This window comes from Callionymus lyra, chromosome 1 (assembly GCF_982586985.1).
Source record: "Callionymus lyra chromosome 1, fCalLyr1.hap1.1, whole genome shotgun sequence".
In the NCBI taxonomy this organism is placed as follows: Eukaryota; Metazoa; Chordata; class Actinopteri; order Syngnathiformes; family Callionymidae; genus Callionymus; species Callionymus lyra.
The window spans coordinates 45,319,831-45,336,566 of NC_141818.1; the positions used below are offsets into that span (position 1 = coordinate 45,319,831).

At 40.3% G+C, this 16,736-nt stretch overlaps 2 protein-coding genes across 2 annotated transcripts in view; both read left to right on the forward strand.

Annotated features, from left to right (window-relative positions):
- sun2 (Sad1 and UNC84 domain containing 2) overlaps positions 1-16,736 on the forward strand; it is a 332,438-nt gene that overhangs the window by 56,902 nt on the left and 258,800 nt on the right. The gene's annotated exons all lie outside the window — the stretch shown is intronic.
- c1qtnf6b (C1q and TNF related 6b) lies at positions 3,278-15,514 on the forward strand. The gene is made up of 3 exons (XM_087785253.1): positions 3,278-3,407; positions 9,423-9,598; positions 13,857-15,514. The coding sequence occupies exons 2-3, from the start codon at positions 9,424-9,426 to the stop codon at positions 14,438-14,440; spliced, it is 759 nt and encodes a 252-aa protein (XP_087641379.1). The 5' UTR covers positions 3,278-3,407; position 9,423; the 3' UTR covers positions 14,441-15,514.

Consider the following 16,736-nt stretch of genomic DNA (forward strand, 5'->3'; position numbering starts at 1 on the left):
TTGTCTGCTCACAACACCAGTCTCACACGCTGCTGCTTGAAGCCTTTTTAACATCATTTGAACATCGTTACCATGGGAGTGAACGGAGTTGTCAGAACGCTTAATAAAGTTTGACTTTATCTGACTGTTTTGTTGACATTCCCCTTATTCCCACAGCTCTTTCTAGTGGATGCATAACTAACCCCAGTCAAACGTTTGACTGTATCGTTTATTCTATGCACCTTATAATCCGTTGCGCCCTATTTATGAAAAGAGTTCTAAAAAAGGCCATTCATTGAAGGTGCGCCTTATAATCAGGTGCACCTTTTCATTGCCATGGTCTTTTGGCTACTATGAGTACAACCTTCAATTTCACTTATATGAAATGATTTAATGTACTTCCATTTTTTTTTCTCCAACACGTGAACGACCACTTTTTGCAGCCAAGTTATGCAGCACTCGTCTGGTGTGGAGGATCTACATCCGCAAAAATACCCGGAGGCCCATAAGCTAGCACGTGTTCACTAAATTTAACCATATGGAGGTCAAAGTAGTAAAGCGATGATTGAAGGCATATTTTGAGTCATTTGTGTTGAAGGCCTTGTGTTTGGAAGTCCAGCATTCAAGTCAATATTCAGTTCCAGAGACGGATTATGAGAAAAATCTCTAAACAAAGGAAAATGATGTCACAACACGATCCGGAGCTTATAATGCATGCGTTTGTGTCTTCTCGTTTAGACTATTGCAACAGTTTATTTTGGTGTCCAAACAAGAAGGATCTGTCTCGCCTGCAGTTGATACAAAACTCTGCAGCCAGAATTCTGACTCCCTTTAGTAGAAGAACTCACATTTCCCCGATCCTTAAAACTCTGCATTAGCTACTGACTCATACAAGAAACATCTTAAGACATTTTTTATTTAAACTGTGTATTTTTTTTGATTGTTAAAGCACTTTGTGACCCTGGTCTAGAAAGGCGCTTTAAAATAACATTGACTTACTTACTTACTTACTTACTATAGTAAGGAAACATCAACTATTACAAAGAAAAGACAAAGAAAGTAGCATTCAGTCTACTCATCTTTCAGGTAAGGTTTTAGGTCAAGGGAAAGGGGGCAAAAGACCCCCATGAAAATTCATTATTTTTTCCAATTTGGATCACATTTAAAAACATAAATATGACATAAGGAAGTTTTCCAGAATTTGAGCTCTTTTTGTTAATTCAAACAGGTGCAAAGGGGATGGGGGCGAACACCCCTATGAAAATTCAAATACATCCAAACGTAAACCCTATTATATAAAAAAAATAAGTATAATTTCGTCTCCTTTCATGAAGATTTAGGCACAAAGTCCACCTATTATCTTTATAGACCTTAGAAATGTTGGGTATTTAAGCCAGTTTGATAAAAATCAGAAAAGAACTATGAATGAAATGTCCCCGTTTAGGGACAATAAATAGTCACAAAAAAGACAAAAGAACAGATAGTAAAGAGCTTCATCAAGATTGATATAGAATAAGATTAATAATGTCCAAATATTTTGTTTTCACAGTTGTGTTCGGTTTTGCAGTCACAGGGCTTGGGATTGAGATTTAAAAGTTGCGGCAAAGTTATGAATCTTTATGGACCATTTATATTTCACTTACACACATCTAAATCACAAACTACCTCGGCGGCAACAATCGGAAATGCTTTGTAGGATTGCAGTCCGTCCCTCCAGCGCCATTTGTCTGACTCTGCTTTCTTACAGCGGGGATCTATTTTATGGTCCATTAATAACAGAAATTGGAAATTCAAAAGTCAATAATCTGTCAGCGGGAATGAATATTGCTGTGAGCACTGAGCTCTTTCTATCAATGTGTGTTCCGCTGAAATAGATTTAATAGATGTGTCTTCCCTTTGCACGCCGCTTTAGGAAAATAAAGATGTAAGTGCTGCTGAAACATCTCCCAGCAGCAGCAGGGGAGTGACCGCGAGGAGCCAGAGATGATCGATAAGATAAATCCGTCATTATGGAAGAAGGACAATAAAGTCTTATCCGGTTGGAGTTCGTCTCCACTATGTCAACTCATTCCTGGAAATGATAAAATAACTTATTTGGCCGGATTATCTCGGTGGTAGATGATCATTTGTGGAGGAGCTCTACACCGAGACTCTCACAGAACTTTTAAATATGAGATAGAAATAATGAGAATATTTATTGATCTCCTGTTAACTCAGTTTACTCTGTAGAAACGTTTTTATTTTAAATTCAGGCTGCCTCTGTGGTGGACTATACTCTCTATTATCTGATGATGATGATATTTATCTTTGTTTTTCTTATTTTTCTCTTCATCTCTCTTGAATATTTCTTCCTTTCTGTTTCCTAAATGTGAGGAATACATTTCATTTTTTTTCTTGTCTTCTTCTCTAAACCTTTTTTCAAATCTTTTAAAGATCAACTCATGTGAAAACCCAACTCTTCTGACGCACTCACATGTTTCAAATGTGTAAGTCTTCCTCTCCAAGATGCAGTAAGTCCCTCATCATGACCATGTTTTCAACGTATTACTTTATATTATAAAGTTCTTCTCATCTTAAATATAAGCAAACAAAAGGTTACGAGAGCGGACTCCATTATGACGTAATAATGGCTTCACTCCTCCTTCCAGCTGTAATCACGCACGCTTTGTTTATACAACAATTCCCTTTTGAGGTGGAGATTTCCTGGAATGATGGCACCGGGTGACAAACCTTGCTGGTTGACCAATCACAGCACAGTCAATGGCAAACAAGCGAAATAAGCTAATTTTCTTATGTAAATATTTCAACGAAGAGAGTTTTTCAAAACAGACACATACTGATGATACTATAGAGTCCAACATCATTTTGAGAGATTATTTTATTGTGTATCATGTAAATGTTTCTTTTTTCTTTTTTAATTAAGTTATACTTTCATCTTAATTAACTCTTATGTTGAGTGGAGTTTTATATGTTGTTTGCTATATTTAAAAGGATGCTAAAACAAATGTACTATTCCTTTTTTTTATTTTGTTTTGTTTGGCCTATTATTTGGTCTTGTCAGGTTGGGATCTGAATTCAGGAGAAGTTGTTTGGTCTTCAGGAAGCTATGGACTGGAGTATCTTTCTTAAATGGATTAGGATTTTTTTCATGTCTTGTTAAAGTTACACACCTCGCAGAACCAGATCAGACTTTAAAACTCACTTCAGAAAATATGAACAATGACATGCTAGGTAATGGAAACGTTCTGGAATTCCATCACTGCCCTAAGTTCTATGTATGGATCCAATAGTAGTGTGTGTGTGTGTGTCTGTGTGTGTGTTCCCTGAAGAACCAAAGAGGGAGGGAGCAAGAGTTTCTCCAGATCCTCCTCTCCGTCTGACATCAGCACACTGTTCCTGCTCCTCTGCTGCTGTGAAACTTCCATCAGGTAAGAAACACAATGAAAAAAAAACTCCTGACATTTCCACTGACAAACACAAACCTTCATACAAATCATTGCAACAACAAACACAACGAGGAAACACCCGCCGGCTGCATTTTGGGTTCCTGCAGGGACTTGCAGAGTTTTGAAGCCGCCAACTCAGCAGCATGAACTTCCTAGACTCTTCTCACACACACACACACACACACACAAACACATGTACACACACCTCTTGCTGCTGCTTTGTGTTTTGTTTCTCCTCCTCTGGAAGATCTGTTGTGCAGACTGATGTGTAGTCGTGGCTCCATAAATGAAGTCATGATGTGTCATGTGTGAGATTGTGGTGCATCACCAGTGTAGTTTTAGCTCATTCGGTCGGAGGGAAGGTTTTGAAGTATAAACGAGTTCATGTCAGGTCAAGGAAAAGTCATGGCCCAGGTCTGCAGTGTAAAGTACCTGTCGATAGTGGTCCAGGGTGATGAAGGAAGAATCGGGGACCTGTCAAGAGGTTGGTTTAATGCAACAAGTTGCTTTGATATAAAGATGACATCGTCAAAAATGTTGTATTTTCCTTGATAACCAGGTCCTTCTGAATCTTCCTAGTCCTGTTTTATTTTCTGAACTGCCAGTTCTCTAAGCCTGATGTTGACCTCCTAGTGTACCAAGTCGTTTGGTGACCTCTTAGTTCATCAAGTCTGATGTTGACTTCCTAGTGTACGAAGTTGTTTTCTGACCTGTCGATTCATCAAGTTTGATGTTGACTCCCTAGTGTACCAAGTCGTTTGGTGACCTCTCAGTTCATCAAGTCTGATGTTGACTTCCTAGTGTACCAAGTCGTTTGGTGACCTCTCAGTTCATCAAGTCTGATGTTGACTTCCTAGTGTACCAAGTTGTTTGGTGACCTCTCAGTTCATCAAGTCTTATGTTGGCTTCCTAGTATACCAAGTCGTTTGGTGACCACTCAGTTCATCAAGTCTTATGTTGGCTTCCTAGTGTACCAAGTTGTTTGGTGACCTCTCAGTTCATCAAGTCTGATGTTGACTTCCTAGTGTACCAAGTCGTTTGGTGACCTCTCAGTTCATCAAGTCTGATGTTGACTTCCTAGTGTACCAAGTTGTTTGGTGACCTCTCAGTTCATCAAGTCTTATGTTGGCTTCCTAGTATACCAAGTCGTTTGGTGACCACTCAGTTCATCAAGTCTTATGTTGGCTTCCTAGTGTACCAAGTTGTTTGGTGACCTCTCAGTTCATCAAGTCTTATGTTGGCTTCCTAGTGTACCAAGTAGTTTGGTGACCTCTCAGTTCATCAAGTCTGATGTTGACTTCCTAGTGTACCAAGTTGTTTGGTGACCTCTCAGTTCATCAAGTCTTATGTTGGCTTCCTAGTGTACCAAGTCGTTTGGTGACCTGTCCGTTCATCAAGTCTTATGTTGGCTTCCTAGTGTACCAAGTCTTTTGGTGACCTGTCCGTTCATCAAGTCTTATGTTGGCTTCCTAGTGTACCAAGTCTTTTGGTGACCTGTCCGTTCATCAAGTCTGATGTTGACTTCCTAGTGTACCAAGTCGTTTGGTGACCACTCGGTTTATCAAGTCGGATGTTGACTTCCTAGTGTACAAGTCGTTTGGTGACCACTCAGTTTATCAAGTCGGATGTTGACTTCCTAGTGTACAAGTCGTTTGGTGACCACTCAGTTTATCAAGTCGGATGTTGACTTCCTAGTGTACCAAGTCGTTTGGTGACCACTCAGTTTATCAAGTCGGATGTTGACTTCCTAGTGTACAAGTCGTTTTCCGACCTGTCCGTTCATCAAGTCTGATGTTGACTTACTAGTGTACCAAGTCGTTTGGTGACCACTCAGTTTATCAAGTCGGATGTTGACTTCCTAGTGTACCAAGTTGTTTGGTGACCTCTCAGTTCATCAAGTCTTATGTTGGCTTCCTAGTGTACCAAGTCGTTTGGTGACCTGTCCGTTCATCAAGTCTGATGTTGACTTCCTAGTGTACCAAGTCGTTTGGTGACCACTCAGTTTATCAAGTCTTATGTTGGCTTCCTAGTGTACCAAGTCGTTTGGTGACCTGTCAGTTCATCAAGTCTTATGTTGGCTTCCTAGTGTACCAAGTCTTTTGGTGACCACTCAGTTTATCAAGTCGGATGTTGACTTCCTAGTGTACAAGTCGTGTTCTGACCTGTCCGTTCATCAAGTCTGATGTTGACTTCCTAGTGTACCAAGTCGTTTGGTGACCACTCAGTTTATCAAGTCGGATGTTGACTTCCTAGTGTACAAGTCGTGTTCTGACCTGTCAGTTCATCAAGTCTGATGTTGACTTACTAGTGTAGCAAGTCAGAATTTTGTTTTGTTTGCTTCTGGGAATTCACCAAGACGTTAAATCTATTTGATAACAAACATTGAATTCCTGATTTAGGTTAACTTTCACTCTCTGCTGCAGCTTTCTCACGCTTAGTTCCACATCCTTCACGCCTGATTGATGAGTTGCAGTATTTCCATTCTGACTCAACATCAGAACATGCAGTAGAGCATTTGTTTCAAACAATGACTGAGCAGCCCGACAGTAAAGCAGTGTCTGTTTTGATCATTAGTGATGGATTTGTTGGACTGACAAGAAGTTTTGTAGCGGAACAATCATTGCAGAACTACTTGGACTCCACAGTTAACTCCGACTATTCTCCAGTTCTTCTCTGAGAGACGCTCATTCTGTGATCAAATGATGCAAGTGTGGTGTAATCGATGCGAACACCATCAGACTCCCTCGCGCTTGTTCTCCAGAATCACACGCTTCATCTGCCTGCGCCATCTCAAGTCCTCGGATTGTTGTCGCAATAACTACTGAACAATTATACTTCCCTCGTCCGGTGCTTTAGAAATATGTTGTCATTCCACGATGTTAGCATGAAGTTTTCCAGGAGTTCAGAGGAACTGGTTTTAGCTTCTTGAGAGACAAAAACATTTGTAACAAGCCTATATCAGACGGTGCACGAAGATAATAAAGTGGATATTCCCCTTTTCCCATAGTTCTCTCCGTAACACAGCTCATGAATCATAGAAGCAGCACAGTGAAGGAAAACGTCCTTGACATCTCTTTACTTTCTTTCTTTAGGTACAACACAACTTTTAATAGTTACGACTCCTAGACCCAACACCACTGGTAGTGTTGGTTGTACTGCTCTAGTTTTGCGTATTTAACTATTAAACTGTTTAACTGTGTCCTCCCCATCATTGAAGTGGTTGTATCGATGAGAGTAAGTTGTTGATGGAACTTCATCATCAGAAGTCACCGTTTCTATTTCTCAGTTTTCAAAGTGTTGGTCAAACCTCTCGAGGGCCTCATGTACTAAGAGGTCGTACGCGCAAAAAAGGTTCGGACCTACGTTTCCACGTCAAAGTTCATATGTCAGCCTCACTAGTCATGTTGAAATCAGAGTTACATTAACGATCATTACACACACACACACACACACACACACACACACACACACACACACACACACACACACACACACACACACACACACACACACACACACACACACACACACACACACACACACACACACACACACACACACACACACACACACACACACAGAAGTGTTAGTAGTTACAAGAGTGGATATTAAATTATTCACAAACAAAAATAATAAATATGTTCCCATTCACCAAATTGATGATCTTTATTAAGACAACAACAAACGTTTTTTACTGAATATTTCACTATTTCACGCACTTGAGAAAAAATGTAGGAATTTTAAGCTTGTTTTTTAATATAAGAAACAAAATGATCAGCGTCTGCTCTGAAGCTCATATAAAGCTCAGACGATCAGACCATCTTCATCATCATCTTCATCTTCATCTTCATCTTCATCTTCATCTTCATCTTCATCATCATCATCATCTTCATCATCATCATCATCTTCATCATCATCATCATCATCATCATCATCATCATCATCATCATCATCATCATCATCATCATCATCATCATCATCATCATCATCATCATCACTACTCAGTGCTTTAAGTTACTGGTTTACACTTATATTCTCAAACTCCATTTGAAGGTGTTTCAAATGAGCCCCTGATCGTCTCTGTGAATAAAGTATTAGCGTTAATAACTATATAAAATATAAACATTTACACCAGAGCTCTTCTTCTCTACTTTAAATGTAAGTATGTGATCCATGTCAGAAATGTTTTAAATGAACAAATATAAACTGTTAATCCAGTTAAAATTCATGTTTTCATTTGTTTTTTATTATCGCAAAGAGAAAAATCACAATCTGGTTCATTTAAATATGATTTAAATATGTAAATGAGGGCGTGGAAAGGGACGAATATCAAGTTGATTGGGATGGGAAGGGAAAGGTGCATGTATTTCTGTGCACGCACGATCTTCTGGATTTGAGTGTACGATCTGGGGTTTTTTTTACGTGTTGATAGACAGATGGAGAGACAATATTAAAGACCTTACGTGGACCACGATGTTTGATGATATTTGTCAAAGACAATTTGGGGGAGGAGAGAGTAGTTAAGAGACTCTTACACTAGTTAGCGCCACAGACGTTGATGTTTGGTCCTATGGTGGGAACAGACAGGGTTGGACCAAGAATGTTGTAGATGAAGAAGACAACCAATAAGCTGCATGGATGAATGAAAGAATGACCTGATGTGGCAGCCCATTATCAGAAGATTTACATGACGCTGATGATGGAACTGAAAGTTACTTTTGAGTATTTTTGCAGCAAAAATCTGTCTCTTTAGAAGTGTCAGCAGCAGAGTCGCATCACTCCTCAAAGAGAACACAGCGTGTGGTTCTTTATGGATCAAGACAACGAGGAATAACTCTCTTGAAGTTGACGGCGTGATGTGAGGAGAACCACACTTCTGCTCTCCTGACATAGCTCCAGTTAATGTGTAGCTGCTGTGACTGCAATAACAAGGCTGTATATGAAGCTTCCTGCCACATCTAGAAGAAAAAAATGATCATCAAAGACACATCTGGTTACAGTTGGACACACGATCTGCTGCTCGGGTGCTGGTGAAAAGGTTGATGTATGTTTTGTGGTATGTAATTGTGTCGGACAGAAAAACATGCATATAGCGTGTTTGATTGTGTTTGTGTGTGAACCAGGAACAGCTGGATCAGCAGCTGGTGTTTTCCTTGGAATTGTGTAAAAGCATTTTTTTTATTTATTCAGTTTCTAATTTAGCGACTCCTGATTTTTTTTTTTACCACATTTATTTATGCCACATTATTATACAGTATATATCTATTTTTTCTTATAATATGTTGAATTTAAATTTATTGTAAAGTTTTGATTACGATGACAAACAAATGTATAGCCTTTATTTATTTAATAATAAATAAATAACATATAGTCATTGAAAAAGGATTTCCTACAAACAAAAACTCACTAAAAACACCAAACATCTTTAAAAACAAGCAATTATTGCATTTAGCTTACTCTACAGCAAGAATTCTGACCCGCTCTAGTAGAAGAACTCACATTTTCCCGATCCTTATAACTCTTCACTGGCTGCCAGTTTTTTTCAGGATTCAACTTTAAAATTCTGATTCTTACTTTCAGATCTATTCATGGTCAGACCTTCCATCAGTGATCTGATCCAGACTTACACCCCAGCTCGGGCTCTGAGGTCTGTGGATCAGAATCTACTGATGGTTCCTGAACACGCTTCTGGACCAGAGGAGAGAAATCCTTCCAGACTGTTGCTCCTAAGCTTTGGAACCATCTCTGTGTTTGATGATCTACTGACTACTTATAGAAACATCTGAAGACATTTTTATTTGTGCTTTTCCCTGATTTTCTGGGACTCCTGTAATTTTCTTATGTGTCTTGATCTTTTAAAGTATATATTTTAACTGTGTATTGTTTTTGATTTTTAAATCCCTTTGTGACCTTGGTAATGGCGCTTTACAAATAAGCTTTACTTACTTACTTACTTACCTAATCCTTTGAATCAGTCCCTTGGCTTTGTCCCTCCAGGATGTTGCTGTGTTTGCTGCTCCTGCTCGTGCCTCTGGTGTCCTGCGTCCCCTCCCCCTCCAGACCACCGACAAAGTTCTGCCGGCGGTGCTGTGACCATTTAGGAGCCACTGGCCCCCCGAGTCAGCACCAGGTGCCAGAAGTCCGCACCATCATCAACATGACCATCCTCAAAGGTATATGAAGGGATGACTGATTTTTTTGTTGGATAAATAAAAGAGGAAAAAAAAACGGTTCCACTGCTTGACCAAAGTTGAGAGGCAGTTAAATTTGCTTTTGTCCTTATTTAGCAAACATTCAAATTTCTTTCCTTCAACGCTGGATTTATTCTGATTGGATGCCTGTGTTAAATTGCTGACATCAATGATCCATGTCCCTAATCTTACTTTAAACACTGGGATTTAAAGGTATCTTCTTTTCATTCTGAAAAAAAGCAACATGAAAACACTTTCTGGACCAGAAACGAATAAATGGCTAATAAATGGTTAACATTTAACAAGAATTATGTCACTGTTGGAAAAATGTATTCAAATTGTACTGAAAACAGAATCAAGTGTTCACAGAATAATACGCTTATTCAGGTTTTTAAGCTCATAGAAGAAATAAAGAAAGATTGAACCAGATGATAAAGGGAGGAAAGGGATTAGGTCGACAAGGATTCCTGGCTTACAGGCCAAAGCCCTTTCGCAAATGAACTATAGCTCCCCAAGAAGAAGCCAAGTTGCTGAATCAGGATCCAGTCACAACTTGAAAAAAGCCTTGTCTCTCATCTCAAAGTGAGTGAAAACTAGAGGCTGAGTTTCCAGTCCTTGAACACAGTTTGGCTCTAACAGCGACTTTTTTTTCTCAGAGAGAAACTCACCATTCCAGACACAAACTTTCTGCCAAAAGCGAGCGAGTGCCGACCCAGTGACATAAAATGAAAGTTGAATCTCGGAATAGTTTGAGGAGAGAATCAAACAGAACGTTTCGACCACAGTGATAAAACTAAAATTGAATCAAGTTGACCAAAGATGGTCAATCACACAAAACACAACTTGGTCATAATAAGGCCGGGGAGCTTTAGGACGTCCAGTGCAGTATCTTGGCCTTTTTCTAGGCCTGAATGTGGCAGATTTTAGATTTTCTTCAGGGATCTGCTGCAGCTACTTCTCCAATGTTGGAGTCAAAGCTCTCAGTACTGTGTACCTGAAATAGCGATCGCTCAGGATTGGCTGCATCCACCATGATGGCTTTCCTCGGCTGCTTGTTCATAATCACAGTGTATAGTTGGTGCAACTTCACCATTTTGTCAGCCAAGATCTTGGCCATTCTCCATCATAAAGGGATGTATCAAGCCTCAGGGTTTTATTCTACGAATATGTTCCTGGTACTAGGTTATGGCATTTCATGTATGCTTCACCTGCCAATATTGCTCGTCCTGCTGTTGGGTGCTGGACGGTTTCAGGGCCCTCTTTATACAGCCTGCACCGTGGATCCTACCTGGTCTGGTAGTATGTACTATTATCACTCTAATGCTTAAAGCCTGTGGCACCATGATGAGTCCTGCAGTCCAGCCCACTGAAGCCATTGGTAGGATTTGGGCAAATCAGCCAAATCAGCTATTTGTGGGTGGTATGTTCCATGCAGGGATTGCTGGTTCCACCTTTGTCATTCCCTTAACACACGCCCCATTGGGCCATTTTTCTGACATAGTCATGGATCTTTCATGTTTCATGTTCCTGGATAGTGAACTAACCCTATTACTGCGTTGACAGTGGCTATGATCTCTAAAGGGATTTCACCCATTCTTGGTAGTTGGTATCAGGCCATTATCTTAGCCATCATATGATCTCTCAGGGTCAGTAAATTCTATGCCTTTGGCTTGTTAACCAAGTCCCTGGGGGGAGTCCACTCTACATCTGACCTGGCTCTGCCTTGCCGTGACATTAACATATTGTACTCCTTCAATCGCAACTATTATGGCAGCTTGTGGATGTTGGAACTCCTACAGCTTCTTTATGTAATCCATTAACTATGGTTTCTGTAGTAGTAGCATAGCAACAGAGCCTTAATGTCTTCTCGCTTCCAATGTCTCCTGTGTCTTGTTCCTGTAGCCCATGTATCATCATAAGGCCCTGGTTCCTCAGCATTTATTGCAGACCTCATTAATATTATAATATTACATGATAAATAAAATAAAAAAACATTAGCTCTGATAGTGATGACCATTAACAAAACATGTCAATAAGAAATGGAAAAAAAATCCTCACAAAATGAAGAAAACCTTTGTTTGCCCTAAACAAAAAAAAGGAAAATAAAGAAAATTAAAAAAACATATCAAACCAACTCAAAACAGCTGAATCTACTTTCCGTTTTCCAAGAAAGTTCTGGAGCAGATTAAAGTTTGGCCATTCAGTTGATGCGTTTCCTCATCACAGACTTGGAAAAGTCAAAGATTCTGTTTGGGGTTTCCTTTAGAGGTAAATCTGATCCAGAGTTCAACTCATTCTGGGATCCACGGTGTCCTGAAGAGCTGAGATTAAACACTTCTAGATCCAGCTGGAACCAGTCAGCACACACACACACACACACACACACACACACACACACACACACACACACACACACACACACACACACACACACACAGACACCCAAACACACACATCCTCTCACTCTATCACAATAGTCCGGACACATATTTAGCGCTGGCAGCACAGTTAACGTCTCATTCATTCAGAGTCCATTACTGCTGTTCACAAATAAACAACCACGCTCACTTTGTTTAATGCTCGTTCAATTATTAAGAACTATAGTGAGCTATGTTACACACTTTTAATCATATTTGACCGAACACTTCCTTTAGTGCTGTGTGATTTAACGCCGCACAGAAACATCCAGCAGGTTTCCCTCCTAGTTCCACAAGTAGTGACCTTGTAATGTACCGCTTGAGATGCTGGTATTGACCTGACAGCTTTACATTTTTAGATCCACAACACATAAAGTCATTAAATGTTGCCCAAGGGTGGTTGGCTCAAAATAATTGGCTAGATTGTATCATCTTGTTCTTTCTCTTTATTTCTCTTTGTTCTTGTTCTGATTTTATTTTGATTCTTTTTTATGAATATCTGCTGTATTTGCTGTGGCTAATTGGAAAAAAACTATTTATCGAAGGAGACCTCCTGAGGGATCAATAAAGTTCTACCTAAACTTCTACCTAAGAAAGCTTGATAATTTAGCATGTTGTTTGGACTTCGACCTTGACTGCTAAAAGATTTTGGCCCCTATCGTTGTCTTCATCACTTTCATGTACACTCGTTTCTCCAGTTAAAACCTATTGACTTGGTTCCTGCATCGTCATGACTTTTAAAATACTGTAAACACCAGGATGTTAAAACAGGGGATGCATACATGATGAAAAACAGCCTGCAGCAAAAGGATAAATAACACTTCATCTGGAATTTTATAGCTTTACGACATATGTAACGGTTTTAAGAGGGAAGGGTCTGCCAGTGGAAATCTCCGGTTGTGTCGTTCCCCAACACTTTGTGTGGAATATAGTGTGTGTGAAGGCGACATGCACACATCTCATCCTTTTGTCCTTGACAAGAGGTTCTGTTTCCTCTCCAGTAAATTGTACCTCTTCTCGTCCCCGGGAGAGAAGACTCAGACTAACAGATTGTGTTTCACTGTTCGCCGTCCCTCCGGTTCAGCCTCGCAGGGAGAAAAGCACATATTTATTCCAGCCTTGGGTTCGTCGGGCACATTATGAAAAACATGTTTGTAATGTGTCCAAGCGCGGGAGGAGGCGTGTGTGTTTTCCCTTGCGTGTTGATGCGGTTTATTCCCAGACACGCATTTTCAACGAATTATCCACATTGTTAAATTTTTAAAGCATTTTTTTTTAAGTATACACCTGGTCTGCATGCGAGTCATTCTAAGAAATGGTTCTATTTCTAATGAGGGAAAACAAATAAAACGTGTCCTGGAGGAACAACACACAGTTTTCCAACGCCAGGAATGAATCCTCTATTGTGACCCAGGTTTCATTTTTCATAGAAAGACCATTACTCTGACATGTACTGTATCCCGTTTCTTCTACTACGGCAAGCCTAGGCAAGGAGTGTAGGAATGATGTGGGATGAGCTACTGTTTTATAAATGCAATTGCAGACGTAGAATCCTGTAATGTGAGGTGAAAACAGGCTGGATCGACTACCGACATAAAAATGACCTGCTCATGAATGCTTCTCATTCAGATTTAGGTCCCATGAGATTCAATCCCTTTTCACCCATAAGGCAGTGGGGCTCACTTGGATGTGCGACAACCAGTGGATAGAGAAAACCACTTCCTGTCTGAGGCTTAATTTATAAATTAACAACCATTCAAAACATTCTACAGTAAGCTGGTTTAACTTGGGTTTGTTCTTTAAAATGTCCTTCTTTTCTCAAGGCGATAAGGGAGACCGAGGGATTCGAGGCACTCCGGGGAAACCAGGACTTGAAGGACCTCCCGGGAACCGAGGTCCCTTCGGGCCAAAGGGATCTAAAGGTCAAGTCGGAGAACCCGGCGATGCCTGCAAGACCCCGCAGTCATCCTTCTCCGTCGGCAGACGCAAGTCGCTGCACAGCGTGGAATACTATCAGCCGCTGGTGTTCGACACGGTTTTCGTCAACATGTACGAGCATTTCAACATGTTCAAGGGAAAGTTCTACTGCTACGTGCCCGGGATCTACTTCTTTAACGTCAACATCCACACCTGGAACTTTAAGGAGACCTACCTGCACCTGATGCACAACGACAAGGAGCAGGTGATCCTGTACGCGCAGCCCAGCGAGCGATCCATCATGCAGAGCCAGAGCGTCATGTTCAACCTGGCCCTCAACGACGAGGTGTGGGTGCGGCTCTACAAGCGAGAACGGGAGAACGCCGTCTACAGCGACGACGTGGATGTTTACATCACGTTCAACGGGTATCTGGTGGCGCCGACTCCACAGTGTAACTCCGTTGGGCAAAGTGATGAACCTTGTGTCTGAACATTAACCCAAGAATCAAGACTCTTGGAAACCCATTGACTTACTTCACTCCCAGTAAAAACTGAACGGCATAAAACCGTTATTCGATCCACATTTTTTTGCTAATGGTTTGCAAGATCTAGTTCATACATCCAGAAAGTATATTATATTGCCAGATATTTTCAGTTTCCTCCTTTAATAGTTTCCAAAAATATGTGAATATGCCATCACTGCCGAAAGCAATTTAAAACATCTGAGGATATTCAAAAGAATTCAGAAATAATATGAAAAATTGTTCTTCTTTACTTTTTTTGTCTATTTGTCGCAATTTCCCCATCTCGACTGGTGCCATTTCTCTTGGTGGCTTTTGGCAGTTTGAATTCAATTTTTTATTTTACAAAGACAGTGAAATAAATTGACTTCCCTCTTGACAATTTTGTGGCTTTGAAAGCTTTTCATAATCAAATGATTTAGACATGGGGTCTCTGTGGGACTTCACTAGTTAGATCAATGCTTTCAACTATTTTTTATTGTTGTTTTCAATTTGCAAAGTCTTTGTGTGTGTTTGTGATGAGTGGGTAGACTTAGACTTAGACTTAGACATCCTTTATTGTCATTCTAGATACACAAAGTGTACACAGAACGGAATTTTGTTTGCATTACTGCCTCAGACAAGTTATAAAGTGCAAAGATTTAGAAATAAATACTATCTACTGTGTCTACTAAAATAGGTTCAAGAAGCAGTTTTAAAATAAAGCATTAATAACCTCCCCATAAAAGCCTTAATAAAGATTAGTTAAACACAATTTAAAACTATGGCTGGACAACACTATACGATCCATGCAGAATTTTCTTTGGCAGCGGACTTCAACATAAAATCATCACTTAGTTTGAGTTCAGCAGTCTGATTGCCTGGGGGGAAAAGCTGTTGTAGAACAGAAGAAGAAAGTTTCTCTGACGTCTTGGTGCAGAGGACGGGTTGTTAATAGTTTTCCTTTTTTTTTTTCTTGTAGTTTGGTATAATGTATTTGGCCCTCCTATCAAAAAAAGGAGCATAATACCCTTTTTTATGATTAAACACTAGCTGTCAAATTGTTTATTTCTACATGAAATTATTTGTCTATGTTTAGATTTCTATTTTAGATGGTTTCTTTCATTGGTATAGGCAAATCAATGTACTGGCACAAAGAGCCGTACCAGAAATATATTTGACCAGTCACCACTGACTTAATGGTCTACAATGTCCGTCTGTGAGGAAGCAATAACTCCAGAAAAAAACAGTACAAAACGCCTACTGTGGAATGATGAAACTAAAATGGATCCCAGCTGAAATATATGGTGGTTGAAGCATTCTTATGCGGAAGCAACTCCTCAAGCCGTCAGCAAGGAAGTATGGGTCGCCCTAAAGACTGAGGCAAACCACGTTTTGGTTTCAAAGTCGCTTAAGAACAACCAGTTCAAAGCTCTTTAGTGGCCATCAGAGCCTATAAGGTCGTGACCATAACAGCCTATAAAGTTGGCTCAATTCAACCGATTGTTTTTACCCAAGTTCCTGTAAACATTATGAGCTTCCTGTAGAAGGAACACTAAAGCCCAACAAGTTTGGTTAAAAGGCAATACAGCTTATACCAGTATCTGCCAAGGTTATGTAATTGTCGTGTTAGCAAAATAGCAGACATTTTTTTCAATAAATCGTTCAGGAAATGGATCGAGGAACATGTTGAAGGTTGAGTGAACGCCTTGGGACTGCGCCGTGTTGGACATATTGGATTTTCAGGTAGATGTTTTAAGGCTAAACTCTAGAGGGGGTTTCCAGACCCCTACACCAAAAAAGGACAACTTACTTAAATAAACAACCAGCGCCAGTCTGTGAAAATCCAAGGACGGGTGGATAGATGTGCGGTGTGCCAGCTCCATCTGTTTGTCCGTATCGCTCCCATTAGTGGTAATTCCCTCCCCGGGGAGGCTTTGCTCGAATCAAGCAGACTGCAGCGCAGAAAATACCTCAGGCCGTCAACAGGGATCTAAAAGCTCCAGTGGGAGACAAAGGACGACATCTAAAGCAGTCTGCCGGATCTTCGTGGCCAGAAGAGTGTGAGCTGCTGCAAGAGACTGGAAGGCTGTTTAAATATTTGTTCTACTGCAGTGACCGCTCGCCGGGTCCTCACAAGCCTGATGGATTAAGGCTTCTGACTTTCTATTCACAAATACAAAACAGTGGCTATAGCTAGCAACAGTCTCCAGTCACCATCAGGGTCTCCCTGCTGTGTCTCAAATCGCATACTTCTCTTAGTATACTAGAAGTTAGTATGCATCA

What these genes read in the sequence shown, in the direction of transcription:
- c1qtnf6b (XM_087785253.1), top strand. Translation starts at nt 9,424, where the DNA reads ATGTTGCTGTGTTTGCTGCTCCTGCTCGTGCCTCTGGTGTCCTGCGTC. An exon ending in CAACATGACCATCCTCAAAG is followed by an intron (nt 9,599 to 13,856) that starts GTATATGAAGGG and finishes TCTTTTCTCAAG; the next exon opens with GCGATAAGGGAGACCGAGGG.